The sequence below is a fragment of the Monodelphis domestica genome, chromosome 4 (assembly GCF_027887165.1).
Source record: "Monodelphis domestica isolate mMonDom1 chromosome 4, mMonDom1.pri, whole genome shotgun sequence".
Classification (NCBI taxonomy): Eukaryota; Metazoa; Chordata; class Mammalia; order Didelphimorphia; family Didelphidae; genus Monodelphis; species Monodelphis domestica.
Window position 1 is genome coordinate 150,765,956 of NC_077230.1, and position 23,432 is coordinate 150,789,387.

Genomic DNA, 23,432 nt, shown 5'->3' on the forward strand with positions numbered 1-23,432 from the left:
TAGGAGATAAGAAAGAGAACTATTTGAAAGTAGCCTCCCTCAGCAACACAGAATGGCCAAAGAATTCTGTATCCTGCATTCTCTCTGGAGGCAATGAGAGGAGAGGGCCTCCATCTCCCAAAATAGGGACCTTGGAAGGGGCCAGGAATGGCATCCAAGGGCTTCAAGGGACCTAGCCACTATGTCCTGAGGTATTGTGGAAACCCTAATAGAGCACTCAGATTTTCAAAAATCCAGGGATGCAGGGAGGAAGTTAGTAAAGTAACCCAGAGTGAAACTAAATAGGGCCTAACCCTTCCACCCAGAAATACAGCATGGGGGCAGAGCCAGGTCCTGACACAAAGCACCAATTTGAGAACTAAAGCTACAGAGTTGAGTACAGAAGATGTTATAGACTACTACTAAGAATTAAAGTAGACCTCTAAGATATTCCAAAATCCAAAGCAGTCCTGAGAAGAAAAATATGTGTCTAAAAATATACATAAGTAAAGTTGAAAAGTAGATGTTAATTAATCAATTATGTATTTTTTAAAAAATGAGAATCCCAAGAAATGAACCTTAAATAATCAAAAGCAGAAAATTTGAAAATTAAAGAACTAAATTAAAACCCAAAACACATAACTAATAAGACTAAAACTAGTTCTTTAAAAAAAATAAGCAAATTGATAAATCTTTACCTAACCTGATTAAGAAGAGATCAACAATAGTCAGATCAACAAAATAAAAACTGAACACAATAAAATCACACTAGAACCACGAGAAATAAAAGGAATTAGTAGAACTTACTGTGCACAATATATGACAACAAAACTATGAACACAAAAGAAATAGAGGGTTATATCCACAAATATGAACCATGCAAACTAAGAACACAAAGTGAGGTCTTAGAAAAATACTTTTTTTCAGAAAAGGAAATAAAACCAATTGGAATGGAACCACCAAAGTGGAGGAGGTGGGCTTCTTTTCTAATGGATTTACAGGAGAATTCTGTCACATTTTAAAAAACCAATTGATACAAATACTCAAAAATAAGAAAGAAAGCATACTACCATTATCTTTTATGAAACAAATATTGTCCTAATACCTAAAATTTTAAATAAAATCCTATGAGATAGACTACCATGATTGACTCAAGAAATCATTCATTATGACCAAGTTGAATTTATAGATGGGGATATAAGGATGGTTTGACATTGATATCCAAAAAAAGAAAAACAGCCAAACCATGTGATTATCATAATAGATGCACAGAAAGAAAACGGGGGGAAAGACCTTTGGCAAAATGCAATATTCATTTATTCTAAATATCTTAAAAATTATATAAACAGAGAGGTTTTTTTCATAGAGTATAAGAAGTGTGTATATAAAACTAAAAGCAGTCATCATATACAATGGCTATATTTTAGGTTTTGCAATAATACAGGAGTAAAGCAATAATGCTCCATTTAATCCATTATTACTTGATATTGTTCTAAAAATGCTAGCAATAGCAATAAGAGAAAAGAAAGAAAAGCACAAAGATGGGCAAATAATAGACAAAATTATTCTTTTGTTGATCACATGAAGTTCTAATATATGTTATACTGTGATAAAACCTAATTATAATGAATAGCTTTTGCAAAACTTGTAAGCTATAACCCAGTAAAGCTAGCATTTTTATATGATAACAAATTCAGAATATATGCCATATATTAAATATTTTATAATCATTCCATAAAAGCATATTCAATACTTGTATAGATTCAATTGCAAAAGAATCCTTAAATATATATATATATATATTTACATATATATATATATGTAAATAAAGAGTTAAAGGAGTATCCAATGCTCCTGGCCAGTCTATGCCAATATAATAAAAATGACATTTTTACCCATGTTAATTTAAAGAATGTTGTATCAATCAATATGTTAAAAGGATACTTTACTGGGATAGATAAAATAACAACATTTCACTTGGGGGTAATAAAAGATCCAGACTGTCAAGGAAATCAATAGAAAAAGTTAGGAATGAAGAGAGAATAGTACTTTTAGACTTCAGTAAGCAATAGTAGTAGTTTGAAAAATAGAAAAGCATATCAGTGAAAAAGATAAGACAAGTGAGAATCAGAAGTAATGGAACTTTGCCCAATGTTAAATAAAACCTCAAAACATAAATTAATTAGGAGAGAATTCCTTACTTGAAAAGAACTGCTAGGAAAACTGGAAAGGAGTTTAACTAAAATTAGGTTTGGACAAATGACTTACACTGTATTCCACAATAAATTCAAATTGAATATGAACCTAAATATTAAAGATCATACAATTAAAAACACTAGAAGAGAAACATAATGTACCTTTCATACTTGTGGGTACATGAATTTTTAAACAAACAAGTGAGAGAAAATGATTAAAAAATGCAATTGATGAATTTGATTATATGAAATAGAAAATCTTTTGCATAAACAGAACTTATATAGCTTGTATAAGAAGGAAATTTGTTTACTTAGGGGGAATCTTTGTTTTTAGTGTTTTTGATAATGGTTTATTATCTAAAACAAAGAAGCAACTAATAGAAATAAGATCATGTCATTAGACAAATCAAAGATATGCCCAAACTAATCAAAAGAAGAATTATAAACTATTAGTAATATGAAGGAATTCTCCACATCACTGGTAATTAAAGAAAATGCAAGTTTTTCAGGTTTCATTCACCTCACACCCAACAAATTGATGAGAATGACAAAAAAATGGGTATAGTCAATATGCGAAACAAGGACATGGATATGTTTGTGCATCTCTGAGTGAATATAGCCATTCCAGAAAACAGTTTGGAATTTTGCAAATAGAGTGACTAAAATGTCTATATTCTCTGATCCAGAGTTTATATTCCTTGATATATACTTCTTGGAAGTCATTGACAAAAAAGAGGCTCAACATGCACCAAAATAGTTATAGCATCACTTTTTGTGGTAGAAAAAAAAAGACAAAAAAACCCACAAAACACTGAAAATATATTACATGCCTTTAAGTGAAGAATAGATAAACAAATTATGCTATATGAATGTAATTACCATACTGCAAGAAATGTCTAAGGTCAATTTGAAGATGCATACCAAGATTTAAATGAATGGATATAAAATGAAGCAAGCAGAGGCAGGAAAACAGTATTCTCAGTGACTACAACAATGAAAATGGATTGAACAATGGCAAAAACACTGGAAAATTAGTATTGCAGAATAATAAAAGAACCAACTTTGCCTCCAAAGAAGATGTATGAGAAGATACCCTTCCCACTACTTTGTTTATGAAGGAGGAGCTGCCTGGGTATGGAACATTTTTTAAAAACATACATTTTAATTTACCTCCTTTATTGCTGCTTTCTGGAAGAAAGCCATCTCTTATCACAAAGAATTCAAAAACAATAAAAGTAGAAAGAAAAAAAAACAATGAGCAAAACTGACATGCATAGAATATTTTATATAATTTCAGATTTTCTAATAGATTGATCTATTTTGCTGAATTTTTTTCTTCCACCTTTCCTTTCATTAAAAAAATCTTTATTATAAGACATGGATCTTTCTCTTAAAAGGAATGTAGAAGAGAAAGTCTAGGTAATATAAAAGAAAATATTAGAAAATCTAACTCAAAAAAGGAAATATTAGAACAAAATCAAGAGACTGAAAAAAATTAGAAAATGTAAAGTACCTCATTTAAAAAAATAAAACTGATCTGAAAAACAAGTTAAAGAGAAATAAATTGACAGTTGTCAAATTCCCTGAAATCCGTAATTTTTTTAGAAATCTGGATACTTTTTAAATGAAATCATAAATGAAAATTGTCTGAATCTTTTAGAGCCAGAGAGGTTCTAAAAAAAGAATTCACCAATCACTGTCGGAAGGAAGTTTCAAAATAAAAAGTTCTAAGAATGCTATGGCTAAAATCTAAAACTTACACATCAAATAGAAAATATTGTATGCCTATATGAAGAAGCAATTCAAATTCTAAGGGGCTATAATCATGATCATTGATGGCCCAGCACTTTGAACTAAAAACAAGAAAAGATCTTGGAATATAATATTTGAAAAAAAAAATAAGTAAAAAAATAGGCTTATAACCAAGAATAATCTACCTTGCAATCCTGAGCATAATCCTATGGACCTTTAATAATAGATGACTTTGACACATTTCTGATGAAAAGACCTGAGTTGAATAGGAACTTTGAGATATAAATACAAGAGACTAGAAAATCCTTTAAAAGTACAATTATTTGAACAAGTAGAAGGGGCTCTATGAATTGAACAAAGGATGGGTGAACATATCCACAGAGTATGTATTGGGTGTTTCAGGAAAGACCAGCACTTCTGGCTATAATATGAGCAGCAGTCACAATTGGTAAAACTGCCTTGGCAGAATGGTTAAAACAGATTGAAGACAACCAACAAACCTCAAACCTGTCAACGAATTAGAGCGATATTCATCCCAATCATGTGACAACTTCCCCCAGAAGAAGGGGCAAATGAGAACAATTTGTTTCAAGGGCCATGAGAGCAGCTGAAGCAGGTGTTATGGAGTACTTGGAGGATGCATCCCAAGTCATCACTACTTATACTGCCTTTCGTCTTGCTGCTGGAGTTGGATGGTTCTGAAAAAGTTTGAGGCTGATTGTGTCTCACTTAAATCCAATTCATGCACAAATTAATACTCTATGATGCCATTGGTTCCTTTCAAAATGCAGGATGAACAATAACAAACTCAACAGGAAAATAGGTGGGGATAAGGAGGAGAGAGGTTAATAAGAAGGATACCATGGAAACAATACAGTAACAAGCAAGATGAACTTCCTCATCCTGAAGGATGGATGTAAAAAGAAAGAAAAAACCCAAAGAACTGGAAGCTAATGATGGGGCTCCCCTTCATTTGGAGAATGGCTGGACAAATTATGTTCCATTACAAATTACATAATAAAAGATATAAGTTCAGAGAATCCTAGGAAATATGTGTTGATGTAGAATAAAGTAGGCAGAGCTAAGAGAATAATTTATACATTATTATGCAGAAGAAAACTTTAAAAGACATAAGAACTGTGATCAAAAGTGATAACCATCCACATCTCCATAGGACTTATAATGAAGCGCATGCTATATACTTCTTGACAGAGGTGATGTGCTCCAAGGTGCAGTCAGGAAAAAAAAAAACAGACATTTTTGAATTCTAGTTGATTTCACTAGTTTATTTAAAAAGTGGATTCTGCCTCTCCCACATCCCCCCCCCCCCCCCAATCCCTTTTTTAAATTGGGGCTGGGAATGGAGACTAGAAAGGAATTAGCAAAACTAATGTCCCAAACGGGAGGACAACCACCAAGGCATACTTATAATAAAAGGAAACAGTAAGAAATGGATTCAGTTTTGTATACTAATCTTTTTTTTTTTTTTAATGCTGCCATACAGCTGAAGATGCTTTTGGGGGAGGGAGAGGATGTGATTTTTAAGTATAGTAAATAAGTGGACCTCAAGTTTGAAAAGATTTATAGGAAAGCAAAATCTATTACCTCCAGAACCTGCCTGTTTTGTTTTTGTTTTTTTTTTACAGCCATAGTAATCAAAGTTTACTCCTTACATCAAGCCACCATGTGTGTCTCTGCAAAGCAAACCCTGTTCTCTGGGTTTACAGAAAAAAGTCTAATAATTCCTCTTTTACATGATAACACTTCATATCATGACTTATGCCTAAATGCTGTCTCCGAGTCCTTGAATCAGTTTTATTATGTCTATGAGCCCCAAACATCTCATTGTTCTAGTAACCATGTGATACTTTTTAGAAATGAAGACAATGCCCAACTAGGAAAATATAAAGGAAGAATGAGAATGATGAGAAAATATGCATTTTTAAGCATCTATTATGTGCCAGGCATTGTGCTATATACACTTTTAATAAATATTCTCATTCGATCCAATTCGAAGTACAGCAGAATTGTCAACCCTTTCATTGTAGATATGTCACCTCTTCAAGCAGGCAAGGTAACTCCCCTTAAACCCCTTTCCTCTCCCCCCCATTTTTTCACATTTAATTCTTGACAGGATGTACATTTTGCACTACTCCTGCATAATTATATTTAGTGCTTTATATATACTAGGCAACGTGGAGTAATGGACCTGCCTTGAAAACCCATATTGACTGTGAGATCCTGGGCAAATAACTTGACCCTAGATAAATCTAATGAAATTAGAGGTCCAGTCTCTATCCTAATTCTGAATTGACTAGATAATAACAGTGATTCACTCCCCCAAAAGTTGTGAAATGGAAAATTGGTTAATTACTAACCCTGAGGCTATAGATTATCAGGCGCCAATTACTGGCTAGTACCTGACTGATTTTCATTTCCCCACCTTTTTAAAACCAAATCTATTGACTTTTTCTCTGCTTACAAATATCATTTTCTGGAAGGTGGGTTAAAAGATAAAAAGGACTTTATACTTGCAAGGGCTGTATTGATGAGTAAGTGTCACTTGAACTATCAAATTGAAATGCTAAACATGTTTATTTGTAGAAACATTGTTACAGACATACAGACTACAGACAGACATATTGATTAAACATACCTAGTGGGATTGGTTTAGAAACTTAACAATTATGTATAATTTGTTTTCTGTAGGAAAATACATTTCAATATGCAAACCAATTTAATAGATGAACTTTAAACTCCTTGCTTCTATCTTATAATCAATACTATGTATTGGTTCTTAGGCTAAAGAAGGGATAGGCAATGTGAGGTAAGTGACTTGCCCAGGGTCATATAGCTAGGAAGTGTCTGAGGCCAAATTTGAATCCAGGATCTCCTTGCTGGCTATCTAGCTTGTTTGTATGTTTTAGCCTGGCTATATGGATTCAAGAAATGTTAGGTAAATTCATGTCTGGTATATTCATAATGAGGTAGGAAAATCTGAGATGTTTTGAGGTACTTCCTTAAAACTGTTTACCACTGTTGTTAAGTCCTTGCCAAACATCCCTTATTCTCTGGCTAGTACATGGATGCTACTCAGCATGATAATACTTTTATGCTTACTGTATCTCAAACTTATTACTTCTGTGTAACTACTTTTACTCACACAATTTCTCCCTTATCCTTTCTCATTACAAAAATCATTCTAAATATATGTTAGTACTACACTCTGGCTCCTATTATTGGTAACCTTTAATCATTCTTTTGAGATTCTCTTTTCCCAGGACAATGAATCTTTGAAGTTAAGTAACAATTTGTAATAAATATGTTTTAAAGTGTTTTGATTTTATAATATCAAAAATTCACAGATCTAATTTAACATGGGCCCCCAATTTCATACAGCTTGTTATTGTAAGAACTGGAACTAGTACTCAGTATTGTGCTCTTGCCAGTATACTGCCTTGTAATTCCGCCTAACCTTACTTGTGATTTGTTCCACTCTGGTTCCTGAAAAGTTTTATAAGAACATAGATCTTTTGAGTAAGAATTTACTAGAGAGTCTTAAGAGACGAAAACTCCTTTATATGTGTATCTGTATGGGGGGAAGGACCAAAGGATAGAACTGGGTAGTGGGAGGTTGGGTGGTTGAAGAAAAGATGAAAGAGAATAAGATAATTTGCAAAGTGACTGAAAGGTGATGTTCACGTTTGGGATTTCCTTTCCTTTCAAGTTTCAGGTTTGGGGCCCTTGTCCCCAGGGAAGAAGAACCCTACAGGCTGCTAAAGCCTTGGCTCCCTGCTTTACTGTCTCCTCTTGGAGTTGTGAAGGTACATTTGTACCTCAAATAGACACCTTTCTTCTCAGACTGAACCTGCCCAGTGCCAGTTATCATAGTTCTTTGCCAGGCAAGCTGGTTGAGGCACCTTTCCATCTAGGCAGGGAGTAAGCAGCTATATTCCCTCGCTGCCCCCTTAATCCTTTGCCTGCCTTGCAAAGAAAGTCAACTGGTTAATATTCTTTAAATCTTTTAGGAGACTCAATTCGAAGTCATAGTTGCTTTTTAAAGGTGAAATGGCAGGAAAAGCAAAAGGGAATTTTATGTGGGAAATATTTTTTTTTCTTGATTCTACGAGATAGGAATACAAAGCTTTGTGAAGAGGATAAAACGTCTAAGTAAATATAACAGTAATGAATACCTCATTTGCCTAATATCAGTGTTGCAAATGAATGGCTTTTCTAGAGAACTGATGCTCTTAAGTGACAAATTCCTTTATTAATAACCATTATGAATATAATTCTTAAAATGTATTACACACTTTACTATCTGCTAAAATGAAGTATACATATAACTTAATTTTCCCCTGGCCACTGGGTATCAAAGGAGTGTTTGCCATATGTTAAATACCACTGGTTGCTGCACTTTTCCTACATTTTCTGTCAACTATCTCTTCTTTCTGCTATCAGTTTGATAGTCCTTAACAGACTCCTAATTTGCTGTTTATAATCCATGGTCTTGAAAATCAGATAGCCATGTTTGAATGAATTTTGTGTGAAGTATGAGTAAATAATTCTGATAAAGGAACCATGAGCTCTCCCTTATGTGTAAAGTACATGTACTTCAGTGCATATATATTATTATTAGATTGACTAGATGTTGTTATAATTATTAAATATTTACATTTTAAAGTAGATTTGGTTGAGTATGTTATAGTCATAGAATACTAGAGCTGGGTTCATTTTCTAATTAATTTTTTTTAAAGATGTATATACTATAGAGTTTGTAACTTGTCCAGGGTCACAGATATTAAACGATAAACCTGAGCCTAGAACTTTGGGCCTTCAGTCTTTGTCTAGTGCTTTATTGGCCATGCTGCCTTACTATAGAGGCTCTATTTGGCTTTGCTGTTCCTTCCCCGCTCTGACACATCCCATCTATTCCCCATGTCTTTTTTGTTTTTCTGAGTTCCCCTGGTCCTTTACCGTTTACTACCTACACCAACGAACTATATTTCATTCTCAGCCCTTTCTACTCCATTTCAGTCCTGTGTCCCTAGGATCTAGCTGTTTGCTAGTTACCTGTTTAAATGATTTCCTGGTGCATTTGGGTTGGGCCAAGGCTACACCTCTGATTTCATCGGTGTGGAAATGTATTCCAACCACAAGAGTTTGGCAATTTGACTATGAGAATTGCCTGGGACCCTAAGACTTAAGTGATTTACTTGTAATCCTATTGCTAATATGTTTAAGAGATAGGCTGTGAACCCAGTCTTCCTAATTAAGCAAATGCTAGTAGGTGTTAAAGAGTCATCATGTCACTCCACATTTTAATAGGAATCTTTTTTTTTTAACTTAAATTAATTTATTTAGTCAATTTAGAACATTATTCCTTGGTTACAAGAATCATATTATTCCCCCCTCCCCTTTCCCATAGCTGATGCACAATTTCACTGGGTATTACTTGTGTCTGACTGTATGCTTTTTGATATGTTTCACATCATTATATATAAATAGGCACCTACTTGCCTATGCTTAGTGCTTGATTCCTTGCTCAGTACAAAACACCATACACTTAAAATGGACTAGGTTTTTTGTTTTGTTGAGTAATTCCTTCCCCCCTCCCCCGGCCAATAAGAAATAATGACATTTCCTGTGTTTTACTTAATTCCTGATGTAATTATCTGACAGGATCTGGACCAGTGTGGATGGAATTTAAAACCAAAATAATAGCTTTTAAATAATGTTTTGAGATGAAATTGTATCTATTTTATCATTTAAGTGATCATTACTTCTGACCAGAATTTTGACTTTAGGAATATTTAAAGATAGAACTAAGAAGTTAATTCTTCCCTAAAAATGAAATGCCTTTTCTATTTAGGTACCATCACCAGTTTCAGAACCTGAAGAAGAAAATGATCCTGATGGTCCTTGCGCTTTCAGGAGGAGGGCAGGATGCCAGTATTTTGCTGTAAGAACTGCATTCTTTGTGTTATTATGAACTGGAATAAAATCATGTCAAGGAACCACATTCTTGATCTGGAAATAGGATGTTAGTGAGCAATATTTATTTAGCAACTATTAGATGAAGAACAGATGCTTAAAGATAGTAAGTGAGTCATTCCCAAGTATATCAAAGCTCCTTTATTTGGGGATTTCCATCTACTCATTTATGCTTGTTACATTTTTGGTTTACCTATAGATTTATTGACTACTGAGACTTTATTCAAGAATTTTACTCCTAGGGTTCAATTTGGAATGAGTATAATGTTTAGTCCAAAAATGATATATAAAAATAAAAGACATCAATACACTTTTTTAGAAGTTTCACTTGGAGAACCATTTGCCTTATGCAAGATATTAATCTGCATAATCATTCAGGTACAAAATGTAATCATGGTAATTTTAAAGCTGTTATATTGTAATATTTTATCTAATCATTCAGTTGATTAATTGATTTAAGAAGACAGAACTTTTTCTACTTAAAATGTGTATATTAAAATCAATTTAAATGGAATAAAAAAATGTTCCAAATTCTCTCCCTCTCTCCTTTTCCTCCCCCATCATTTGGAAGGCAAGCAGTTTGATAATGGGATATACATGTGCAAGCATATAAAACATTTCCATTTTATTCAACTTGAAAAAGAAAATATTTTTAAAAAATAAAATAAGAAATCGCATGCTTTTGTCTGCATTCAGACTCAGTTCTTTCTCTGGAGGTGGATAGTATTTTTCATCTTAAGTCCTTTGGAATTACCTTGGATCTTTGTTGAGGATAGGTGTCATTCATGGTCAGTCATCATACAGTATTGGTGGTAACTTTGTACAATATTTTCCTCTTTCTTCTGCTCATTTCAGTTTGCATCAGTTTAAATAAGTTTCCATTTTTTTCCTAACAACATGCTGCTTATCATTTCTTACAGCACAGTAGTATTCCATTGCTTGCTTAAATTTTAAGAATATAATTAATGTAAGATGTTGGGTTGGCTTATTGAGGTGCTCAAAGTATTAACACAGAAATGATTATTTGGAGGGAACAGAGGCAGAGGATAACAAGAAGCTAGTCTTTCTTGAAGGGAAATGGGAACTAAAAAGCAATTATTTGTATTTTGAAGGTAAATGTATAGAAAGCTTAAATATGACCTCTGACTACTTATGAAACTATTTTTAGATATTATAAATTATTTTCTATCTAGTTTCCTAAACCAAGGCATCTGTAATTTGGCAATAGTACCACCCCAAATTTGGTCCTAAATACCAAGAACTATCTTAATATTTTAGAAATATGTATCTCTAAAATAATTAGCCTAAACTAGAAGCTTTCATTAAGTGAACTTTTCATTTAATTCTGTGAATTTCTTACTCAGTGTAAATTAACAGCACAGTGTGGCAACCAAGAAAGTCAGTGCAATTACAGTTCTCTTTAAATGAAACTTAGTGTATATAATAAAAATAAGTGGTATGTACTAGAAAGTTCACCTCATAAGCTGGACCTATTCAAATGTGAGGGACCAAGATAGTGAGTGAACTTAAAATCATTCAATGCAAGGATCCATGGAAGAAGAAACTGAATTTGTTTTTACTGAAGAGATAATTTAAGGCAATTGAGAGGGGAAGAAATATTTTGCTTCACTATGTTAAAGAGCTGTCTTTTGGAAGAAAATACTTGTTCTGCTAGATCCCAAAAGGCAAAACTGGGAATGATAAACCCAAATTGCAAATCTAGCCAGAGATGAGGATAAATGAGGATAAAAAAATAACATTTAGAACTGTCCAAAAAATGGAATGAACTGGTTAAAACCACCTTTTCTTTAGTTAACTATTATAATGTTACTAAATTTAGGTTTTTTTTTTTTTAACTAGGTTTTTAAAAATATTGTTAGCTATGTGTTTCATTTTATTTTCTTCTTTTCTTTATAGCCTCGTTTGGACCAAACTAACCATTCATATGACAATTCAGAACTGGCAGATTTGGATAAGTTGAGATATAGGCACTGCCTTACAACTCTTACTGTTCCAAGAAGATGTATAGGATTTGCAAGGAGGAGAATTGGCAGAGGTGGAAGGTAATATCTTTGTTTTGAGTCTTCAAACAGTGGAAACTAAGGAACATTTTATAAAGCTCTTATAGTTAGTAATTAATCATGTATTTTTTTCAGGGTCATAATGGACCGAATATCCACAGAACATGACCCTGTCCTGAAACAGCTAGACCCTGAAATGCTGAATGGTTTTTCAAGCTCTTCCCAAACTGTAGACTTTTCTTCTAATTTCTCATGGACCAATGCTTCCAATAAACATTGTGAAAACAGACTGTCCCTTTCTGAAATACTAAGCAATATCAGATCATGTCGACTACAGTGTTTCCAGCCAAGGCTACTAAATTTACAGGACAGTGATAGTGAAGAATGTACCTCAAGGAAACCAGGGCAGACTGTGAACAATAAAAGAGTTTCTGCAGCATCTGTAGCTTTATTGAACACCAGCAAGAATGGCATATCAGGTAGGCTATCTATTTATTAAGAATGTGAGTTGTGGAGTTTGAAACATGTGCCTAAAGTATTAGCTTAATGATTTTTGTTGAAAAAATACAAGCTCCAAACAAATATTTAAAATATTTCTTTGCTTATATTTTTCCATTTTCCTTTGTACCAACAAAACTATTTCACAGTTGGGTATGTTTGCTGAATCCAACTTATTAGCAAAATGCTATTTTAATCCATGTTTTCTCTTTGTCTTGTATTGTTCAAACCAGAAAAAAGTAAGCAAATGAGACCAGTCATTTTAACTGTACTATAAACTACAATTTTAAAATTAATTGTGTTTTGAGTATGCTTATCTGGTATAGTAGCATACTGTAATGTCCCAGGGGGAATCCATGATAGAAGAACCAACCATGAAGCCCAACACAGCTAGAAAATTTTGACTTGTTTGTTGGGATTCAATTGACTTTTTAATCATACTATATTGCTTAAATTTGTAAGCAGAGTGTAGCTCCTTGTGAGTAACATGGAATTTTTATTTTAACTTCTGCAAAATCGCATGCTTTTAAAAAAAATCTGTAAAAGCTTGTAATTTTATTTGAAGTATTTTCTCTCCTTTGACCTAGTTTTTAACATTATTTTATAATTTTGAGACATTGCTCAGCTTTATGCTCTTCAGTTTTATTTTAATATTTTGTATGTGTACATTGTAAATAACATGGTATCCAAAGACTATAAAAATGTGACTTGAATTTTGTTTCATCTGTTGATAACATTTTTATATGGCATATGTATGTAATTTATTAATATCTTAAGATGTATATATTGTAAATAATGTGTCCAAAGATTATAGTCATTGTGGCTTGGCTTATACTGTGGGTATACTGTTTCTGTGAAACATATAATGTACCTGTATTTCTAAATTAATTAACATTATGGTGCATATTAGTATGCAAAATTAATTAAACTGCTTGAAATTGACTTAAATCATTTTAGCTTGAAATGATCTCAATAGGGTTCAATCATTTATCATTGAACTACTTACATTTAAGAATTGGAATAGAAGTATTTTTAAATGTTCATGAAAAATTTGATTTTAGCCATTTAAACTATTTTAAAATATATTCGTGAAATTAATTATTTCCTTCTTAAATGAGTATAAGGGGTAGAAATAACATCATGATACACAAAATCATTAATTAAGTTTATAGCCAATCCAGCATTAAAAAAAAAACAAACCCTTATGAATTAGTCTTTTACTCACTTGCGATTTGAATAAAAACTTAGTGAATAATAAGATTTTGAAGCTGAAATGCACATGCTTTATATTATTATTTAAGATTGCCTTTGGTTCATAAAATATTGTCTTAAAATAGCTAACTATAGTAGGAAGATATAGGCCAAATCTAATTTCATTGAGTTCCAAGGGACTTAAAATTCTCAAGTTGTATCAAATGGTGCTTGGTTATAACTTCACCATTAACAGGCTTTGAAAAGTTTTGGTCATACAAAGATATTTGATATGCTGTAATTTGACCAGTGTTATAACTGTATCTTGTAAAAAATTATACTATGACAGAAATCACTCATTTTTTTAGTACAATACAATTTAGCATAGGAACATATTTTTACTAGTTTTACTAGATACTAGCTTTTAAATATCCATTTCAAATAAATGTTAAATCTGCATAGCATTAATGTAGCAAATACTTATTAAACATTTGCTATATTCCAATTAGTGTTAGAATACAAACAAGAATAAGAGAAGCTTCTTGGCATTGTAGAGTTTACAGCCTAGTTGAAAAGAAATTATGTATAATGGAAAATAAACCAGGTTTTTCCTCTTAGAGAACTGGTTCAGTTCAGCACTTTCATGTGCTACTTTATACAAATAATTGCAATGTAAGGTAGACTGTGAAGATAGTATGAAGTACTAACTATATTTCAACAGAAAAAAAGAGATTACTTCTGGTAGGGAGGTAAAAAACATAAACATGTCACATGTTTTGTGTATATGTGTATGCTTTTCAAGAGACTTTACATTCCAACAACTTTCTCAGCAGTTAACATTTAAGTGAGAATGATGTGTACTGTATTTTAAACATATTGTGGTTTTGTGCTTCTTTCAAGAATATACTACAAAGTTAAAGCAGACTATCATGATTGCATGACATGATGTAGAAAGTTGTATTTTTTTGTCAGGAATTTCAAATATAAGCTTTTTTGTCACTTTTCAGTAGAGTAAGTTATTTTTTCTCCTTAAAACAAATTGGCTAGGCAAAATGGTAAGTAAACTTTCTTTTTTGGAAAGTTCATTGGACTAAGAGTCAGAAGACGCACCCATGTGTACTTCTGGCTGAAGCTAGTCATACAATTTTGTTTCAAGTCATTTAACCTCTTTGAATTAGTTTCCTTAGCTCTAAAGTTAGGGTAATATTAGACACAATCTTCTGTAGGAAATGAAGCACTGGATTCATTTAGAATACCTAGGTCTGAATATCAGTGCTGACATGAGAGCCAAGTAATTTAACCTCTATGAGCTTCAGTAGTACCCTGATCTAGAAAATTAGGAGAATAATGCTTTCCTTGTATTGCTCATAGAATTATCCTAAGAAAGCTTTTTTTAAGCCTTAACATGGGATACTATTAATGTTTAATCATATAAGAATAAAACATTATATAATAATAATTGTATAAAAGTACTAGAAATTTTCCTGTACTATAGACATAGAATATTAGAGCTGAAATAGAACTTAGAGATCAACTAATCTAACCCCTTCATTTCGTAGGTCAAAAAACTGAGGAGAAATGACTTGTCACAACAGTGGCTCAGTGGCAGAGACAAGTAGAATCTAGGCTTCCTGACTCTCAGCCCCATGTTCTTTTCTCATTATACAGTCTCCCAAAAAAGGATAGCTAGGCTCTTTTTGAAGGGTATATGTTAATGATGTTCAGGGAATTCAGTGATTCTTAATTTTTTCCCTTGATATATTTTTAGATCAGTTGTTTTTGCCTTAAAATACCTAACATTTTCTTCTAGTTTTTCTCTTGATTTTGTTTCAGTGTTTCCTTTTTTTCTTCTGGACTTATTAACTTCTATTTGGTCCAGTATAATTTTCAGAGAGTTTGTTGTTGCTTAGGCAAGGTTTTGTACTTGTTAATACCCTTTCCAATTCTTTCTTCCATAGCTCTCATTTCTTTTTTCAATTTTTTCCTATGGTTATTAAAAGTTTTTAAACTCTTAAGAATTCTAGTTGAATTTGTTACCAAGCTGCATTTTTCTTTTAGGCTTTGCTTGCTGGTGATTTGGAGTCAATTCTTTTCTGAGTTTGTGTCTTGAGCGTCCTTGTCACTAAAACAGGTTTTTTTTTTTTTAATGTGGAATTCTTTTTTTGTTGCTCATTGTTCCACCTTAATGATTTATTGTGTGAGGACTGAATTCTGAGTGCTTCCAAAGGGACAGTCTGGATTAGTCCTGCCTCTACTTTTTGGGAGTATTGATTTGTGTTCCAGGACCTCAGCGACAGCTCAGGCTGGGGACCTACAAACCCCCAATGCTTTTAAAGTGTCTTGATCTGGAGCAAAGTTTGATTACTACCCTCCCCCGGTCTGAGCTCCACTACAAGTTCCTGGCCTGAGGTTGGGTCTAAGCAAGAGTAAACTGCTACTGGAGTTAGCCCCTATCTGCCAGCTAAGAAGCTCTGCTGGTTTACTCCCTTTGGTCTGGGATTCTTGCCCTGGTTTTTCTTCTGCAGGATTCAACCTGATTTAGAAGCTGGAACTGAGATCCCCTTCTACTCCTGGGATCTGAGCCATACAGATGCTGATTACTTCTGGTACTCAGCCTATGGCTCCTTATTCCATAATGCCACTCTTGGCATAGGTGTCATTCTCAATTGGTTCTGGATCTGGGACCCAGGATTGGAGTAATGAATGACAAAGCTGCCAGATGGTACCTGTCGCATGTTGGAGGTTCCAGTATGAGTCTAGGACCTCCTTTTCCAATGGTGCGCACCTTTCTCTCCTTGCTAGAGTATTTCATGCAAAGTGCTCCTGGCCAAGCCTTAATTCCAGTGTCTATAGCTATCTTTATCTATACCCGCCTGGGCTGAAAAAAATGAGTCACTGTTAAAAGTAGTGGCAAGAGTGGAGGGGGTGGGGTGGAGAAACATCAGGGAAACAGGGCAGGATTTTTATTACTAAGAACAGTAATATAGAAGCTCTGAATGAACCAAACAATCCATTTATCTTTGGTATGTAAAACCAGTGCAGAATCAGTTTCTTTTTTTCCTTTCTCTTACCCCAATTTCTTGTGATTATTAGTTGAATTTTGATCTTTATCTATAATAGATACATTACGATTTATTTTAAAGGAATTAACATTTGCTCTAGGTTGGCCTTTACATTAACTCAGTAGTTTTTTTTGCCCTTGCTTTTAACATTGAACCTAAAAGTTTGAAACTGAGCCAGACAACGAAAACTTATTTATGGCAGGACAGAGGCCCTGTCTTTGTGACCATTTTTAATGAAAAAAAAAAATAAATTTGTAAACACTATAGAGAGAACAGGAAACTATTATCAGTGAGCATTACTATTACTTGTTAAGAATAAGTCCAACTAACACAAACTATTCAATGAGAGTGACAAGCCTGGTGACTCCAGAAAAAAAGTAGCAAATCATTAACATAATATGGTCATAGTTTTAATACTAGAAAGGAACTGTAGCAATCAATTTATCCCACTCCCTTATTTTATAGATGAAGAAACTGAAGCCCAGAAAATTTGTATTTTGTCCAGATCAACACAGGCAACAAGTAGCATAGGATTAGAACCCAGGTTCTCTGACTTCAGCGTATTTTGCACTATACTACACTATCCTTCTCTCTCCATATTATATCTGATTTTGACATTAGGATAATATACTGGATGATGATCCCTATTTTTAAACTGATAAAACTTAGACTAGACCAAGAGTTCTTAACCTGGGATCAATGAATCTCATTTAATTCATTTTCAAAATTTTGATAACTGTTGTTCAGTTGTGTCAGACTTTTCATGACACTCTGGATCATACCATCCATGTGGTTTTCTTGGCAAAGATACTGGGGTGGTTTGCTATTTCCTTCTCCAAAGGATTAAGGCAAACATAAGTCAAGTGACTTACTTGTCCAAGGTCACAGAACTAGTAGTATCAGTGGCTAGATTTGAACTCAGATCTTTCTGACCTCAGGTCCTGCACTCTATATACATTGAGCCCCTAACTGCCCATTTTGATAATTATATTTCAAAATACTTAGTTTCCTTTTCTATTTCCTTTCCCTGTGTATTTTATTTCATGCGTTTAAAAACATTATTCTGAGCAGGATTCCATATGTTTCAACAGACTGCCAAAAAGTTCCATGACAAAAAATGTTAACAACAGATCTAGACTGAGTTAGTTTAAAACTGATTAAAGGAATCCAGTGTCCTTTTTTAGTGGAAAATGTTCAGTCTCAGTATTTGCATTTACATCAAACTTAGTCTTAGAAATACTTTTTTAGTTTAGTTTAGTTTTAAATATATCACTCAGCTAGATGATGAGGCTTTCTAAGGCTTTGGAGAATGAACTCAAAATACCAAATAATTTTGGCAAATAAGAATAAAATTCAGTATAAAGTAGTATAATATACATTTAGGGTGTAAAGCCTTCCTATGATATTGGTATATTTAAAAAAAAACAACATTTTTCTAGTCAGTGAAAAGAAACTACTAGAGAAAGTATCAAGGGAGGCTTAAAAGCACTTTTCTCTAAGAGAGGATGATCTTTTAAAAATAGGATATATTTCCATATAGAATAGCTGAAATATAGCCCCATAAAAGATAAAGGAAAGCTCCTTTCAATGTTATTTCCAGCTTTTTAATTAAAAAAAAATTAGGACAATCTATGGCAACATGTCATCCATTGAAAATAGATATATATATATAATATTTATATATATATATAAATATTATATATTTATATATAAAAATTATTTATATATATATATATATATATATATATATATATATATATATATATATATATATATATATATATATATAATCTTTGCATGAAAATTAGGAACAGAAGACCTTTTCTACCTAGGGTTTGGGGAAAACTATTTTAAGTTTATCCTGTATAAGCAAGAATAGTATCTCCTGAAGTTTGGGGGGGGGGGGGGCGGGGCACGAGGAAATTTTAGTTAAAAAATAGGACAATATAACAGACCCTGTTATTGGTTTTAGGGAGTGGGGGGTTGGAATAATCCTCTGTCAATTTTGAGCTGTAGTTTGAGTCATGAGAGAAATCATAGGTTCATACATTTAAAACTGGAAGGGATCTTAGAAGTCAAATTGTCCATCCCTTTCATTTTACAGATGAAGAAACTAGGACCTTTTCCCTGTGAAATATATAAACGTAGATTTAAAAACAAACAACAACAAAAAAAAAAACACTACCTCCTCCCTTAGAATTGATACTAAGTATGGGTTTTAAGGCAGAAGAGCAGCAAGGGCTAGGCAATTGGAGTTAAGTAACTTGCCCAAGGTCACTGATTAGAAGTTTCTGAGGTCATATTTGAACCCAGAACCTATTATCTTTAGGCCTGGCTCTCTACCAACTGAAACACCTAGCTGCCCCTATAAATGTACTTTTAATATTGTTTTTAGAAGCTAGTAGCAGTCTTTGAGTAATTGCTCCATGCCATAAATAAGTATGGGATATTTTTTTTTTTTTGCATTTTGTGGGTCTTATATGTTTAAGATGGGTATGTCCTCAAAGCAATATCAAAAGCAAATTCTTGAATATAGAATAGGAGGGGGGATCTAGAATTTGCTACTTCTAGAAAATAAATATAATTTCCTTTACCAAACTAAGTAATTGTGGAGACAGTTTAAATTAAGAAGAAACAAAATAGAATTGCTTCATTATTACTGTGATATCACCCTTAATAGGGCTCCGGCCATGTGTATCTTTTTTTTTTTTTAAGTTTCTTCTCTAGGGAAGTTTTCCTCTTGATATCCTAGGATAGAAGTCATTTAATTTCAATTTTGATTTCTAATAAGGCAAACAAGCAGTTTCATGCAGGGTAACAAAAACAAAATTGCTGATATTAGAAAAACTTTGCAAAAGAATATTATAAATATGATAATGTGACCAGACAACCCACCATCCAAATTTGAATCTTTTTCATGGTATTTCTTTTTCTTAATAATCATTTAGTGCCTTTATGCTTTCCTCTTCACATCATTATGTAGTAATTCAATTGCTTTGACATCCATACAAATGCTAGTGAATTGGGGCTTTAGCCAATCAACTTTTTTCACCTATATATTCTTTAGGCTATGCCTATCAAAATAAATCTGACCAAAACAAAATAGAAATATTATGGCAAGTGCAATTAATTTTCCTGGTTGGGGAAAAAAAAACTAACAAAATAAAGTCCATTGAAGGAACAACTGTGATTTTAGACAGTCACTATTAGGATGCAACCTGATAAAGAATTATCTTAGCATATGAGGTAACCATGGTCTAGTGGAAAAAACATTGAATTTCAACCTTAAATCTGCTTTTTAACTAACTGAATTTCCTTGGTTAAGTTCTCATCCTTGTTGCACTGTAAAATGATAAAGTTGGACCAGATAGTCTCTGAGATTCTATTTCACTAAAAATTCTGTTATCCTAGAATGGGTGATACCTAAAGACCAAGAAATTTTAAAAAGAATCACTTTCCAGTGATAGGAATGGAGAGCATTTCCAACTATTCCTCCTATTATAGTGGAGAATATCAAAGAATACTTTTTAAAAAAGTAGTAAATTTCTCTACAACTCTAAATCTTATGATCTTATGTGAGGTTTTTCCTACCATAGGATGGTGAAATGTGAATATGATTTTGTGACAGTCATTTTTTTAATCAGTCATAATACTAGTAGGTCCTCTTTATATAGTTCTTTAAGAATCACAAAGCACTTTTACAAATATTATTTTATTGATCTTCTACTTCTATCCTGTAGGGTATATGCTATTTTTCCCCCCTTCATTTTAGATATGAGGGAAATTGAAATTCTCTGGGTGATGACTTGCCTAGGATAACTTGGCTAACATATCTGAAGAAGGATTTCTGCATTTTTGCTTTGATGATTTAAAAGTGAAGTGATTTTAAAAATCATTATTACTTTTATTACATAATTTGGGGAAAGTGGTAATACCGAGGCAGCAAGGTAGCTAAGTGGATAGAGAGCCAGGCCTAGAAATAGGAGATTCTGATTTCAAATCTGGCCTCAGACACTTCTAGCTGTGCTACCTTGGACAAGTCTTTTAACCCTAATTGCCTAACCATTACCTTTCTTCTGCTTTGGAACCAGTACTTACTATTAATTCTAAAACAAAAGGTAAGACTTTGGGGATTTTTTTTAAAAGAAAAGGGAAAAAACCAAAACAAAACAGCAAAACCAAAGTCTAAGTAGATAGATCTCTATTTCAAGAAGAACCAGATTTCAGTTTTAGTTTTCATATATGTAGAATCTCTAATTATTTGGAAAAAGGCTTAAGTTTCAGTTTTTTACCCCATTTCCAAGTTATCAAGATTTTACTATATTCTTATTTTTATGTGATTGGGGGAGGGGGCAGTGCAGCGGGATTCTATTGACATCCTATTCCTCTTCCTTAAAAATAATTCTATAAAAATATAAATCAAATATCAAAACATGCATTAGTATTCTCTCTTCTTCACTTAAAAAAAAAAGGATTTGCCACAATGTAGATAAACGGTTCTTTCTCACTCTTTTTGGAACAACTTAAATCACATTTGTGCAAAGACCTGATAAGTATTGCATTTAGGAGGATACATATTGACACAATTAAAAATGTACTTCTTGAAAATTGTATTATATTCCCATTTGGACTTTGGTTGTTTATTTTGTTTTTTAATTTCATTTACAATTTTACTTTTTTATTTTATTGGTTTCTTTTGCCTTTTACCAAGTTCTTGGAAATTTATATATAGCTGAAGTTTCTATTTTGATTCTGAAGACCCTAGATTTAAAATTAAAGCTTTATTTTTGTCAGAGTTTTAAAGTTTTATGTCAACACTTGTATTAAAGATGTGAAAAATTCATTTTGTTGATGGTTTTTGAAGGTGATGTATGTATTACAGGTATAGTGGATACTATTTATAGTGAGTATTATAATCTCAGATTGTTGAGTTTTTAAAAATAGAAAATGTTACTTGAAAGTTATTTTTCATCATCATCTTTCATTCTGTGAGACTATTCTAGAATAGCATTGTAGGTTTCTAGAGATTTGGTAACATCAAAGAAGGATTCAAACAAACCTAAGGCTAGATTTTCTAAATCTGCCTTGCATTGACCCAAATCTCTGGAACCTATAAAACTCACACAGAATGGAAAAGTCAGTCTCTTTTTTTTAACCCTTACCTTCCACCTTAGAATCACTACTGTGTATTGGGTCTAAGAAGAATGGTAAGGAATAAGCAATGGAGGTTAAGTGACTTGCCTAGGGTCACACAGCTAGGAAGTATCTGAGACCAGATATAAACCTAGGACTTCCCATCTCTAGGCCTGACTCTCAATCTACTGAGCCACCTAGCTGTCCTCCAATCTTTTTTTTTTTTAAATGGGAGACCAAAGTGTAACTTTTGCTTTGTGCTGCCATTGTTCATATGATAGAACGATTATGACACTGGCACATATAGGAATTATTGGCAAACATTTGGGGTCTATTAGCCCAAATTGAATAGGTAGTGGTAATCTCTGTAGTTGATTGTGCTACTCATTTTTCATTTTCCATATACTGTTATGTCTTCTCAGGTATTTTTTCATATGTATATTCATATATGTGTCATTTTACCAAGTATATTTCTCCTTCAGTGAAGACTTACTTTCCTTTGTGTCTCACCTGATACTCCATATATTATCATGGACATGTTATCAGTAAATATTCATTTTTTGATCACAAGTCAAAGACAGAATAAGGAGGAAGAAATAAAGAAAAAATGAAACAAAAACTTCAGTATTTTGTATGTGTGTGTGTATATATGTATATATGGAAAATATTTTGATGAAATTCAATAATGTACTTCTGGAGCAGATTGTCTCATACCATTGTGGCCTCTAGTCATTTTTAAAATGATGATTGTCATATAGTACAAAGAACAATGAGACAATATGAGGGGTGGCGACAGGAATTTGATCCTAGCTCTATCAAGGCAGAGAAGTGGTAAGGGCTAGGCAATGAGGGCTAAGTGACTTGTCCAGGGTCACACAACTAGGAAGTGTCTTTGGTTAGACATGGCCTTAGGCAAGTAATTTTCACTTCTATGAACCTTAGTTATTTTCTAAAGTAAAAGGATTTAAATAGATGGGTTGTAGCTTCTATTTCAGAGAGAGAGAAAAAAAGCGAGAGAACGAGTATTTATATTAAAAATACGTGTGTTTAAATATCAATGATAACATAATGTAATGTTTTACACATTCTTTCCAGAAAAATTTTGCTTGCTTTTATTGTCTAGTGGATCCCTTAAGTAAAAGTCTTAAATTTTATTTGAAGCCTTTCATACATTTGTTGTAACTATGAGATATTCAATCAAGCAATGGATTAGATTTTACTTGGACTTTACTTTTATTAAACATTTTCACTTGTTTCTTGTATGAGTTACTGATAGAGTCTGATTTCTTTTAGTCATTGAACTTGTGAGTGTAGCTAATTTGGAAAGCCTTGGCATCTAAGGGCTTTGGCAATAAATGCATATTACTTTCTTTTGGAATTTGGGAAGCTGAATTTGTACCATTTATATTCTTTTACTTGACTTTTTAACATCAAAGATATAATTTATTTATTGTTTCAGTGTCCTTGGTTAAACAAGGAGTTTAGAAAGACAGCTTGCAGTAGTGGATGTAAGATCTTTCTAAACCATTTTAGAAAGACTTAGGTTAAAATCTTACATATCTGATAAATACTGACTGTGTGACTGAAGGTTACTTGCCTATAAATGC

General features: G+C 32.8%; 1 protein-coding gene across 5 annotated transcripts in view; it reads left to right on the forward strand.

Moving 5' to 3' along the window:
- Positions 1-23,432, forward strand: part of EPC2 (enhancer of polycomb homolog 2) — a 192,453-nt gene that overhangs the window by 159,945 nt on the left and 9,076 nt on the right. For all 5 annotated transcript variants that reach the window (XM_001364961.5, XM_007494139.3, XM_056793822.1 and 2 more), the window contains 3 exons: positions 9,799-9,888; positions 11,838-11,983; positions 12,077-12,420. In XM_001364961.5, the coding sequence (XP_001364998.1) occupies positions 9,799-9,888; positions 11,838-11,983; positions 12,077-12,420 (580 nt within the window). The remainder of the gene's footprint in view (positions 1-9,798; positions 9,889-11,837; positions 11,984-12,076; positions 12,421-23,432) is intronic.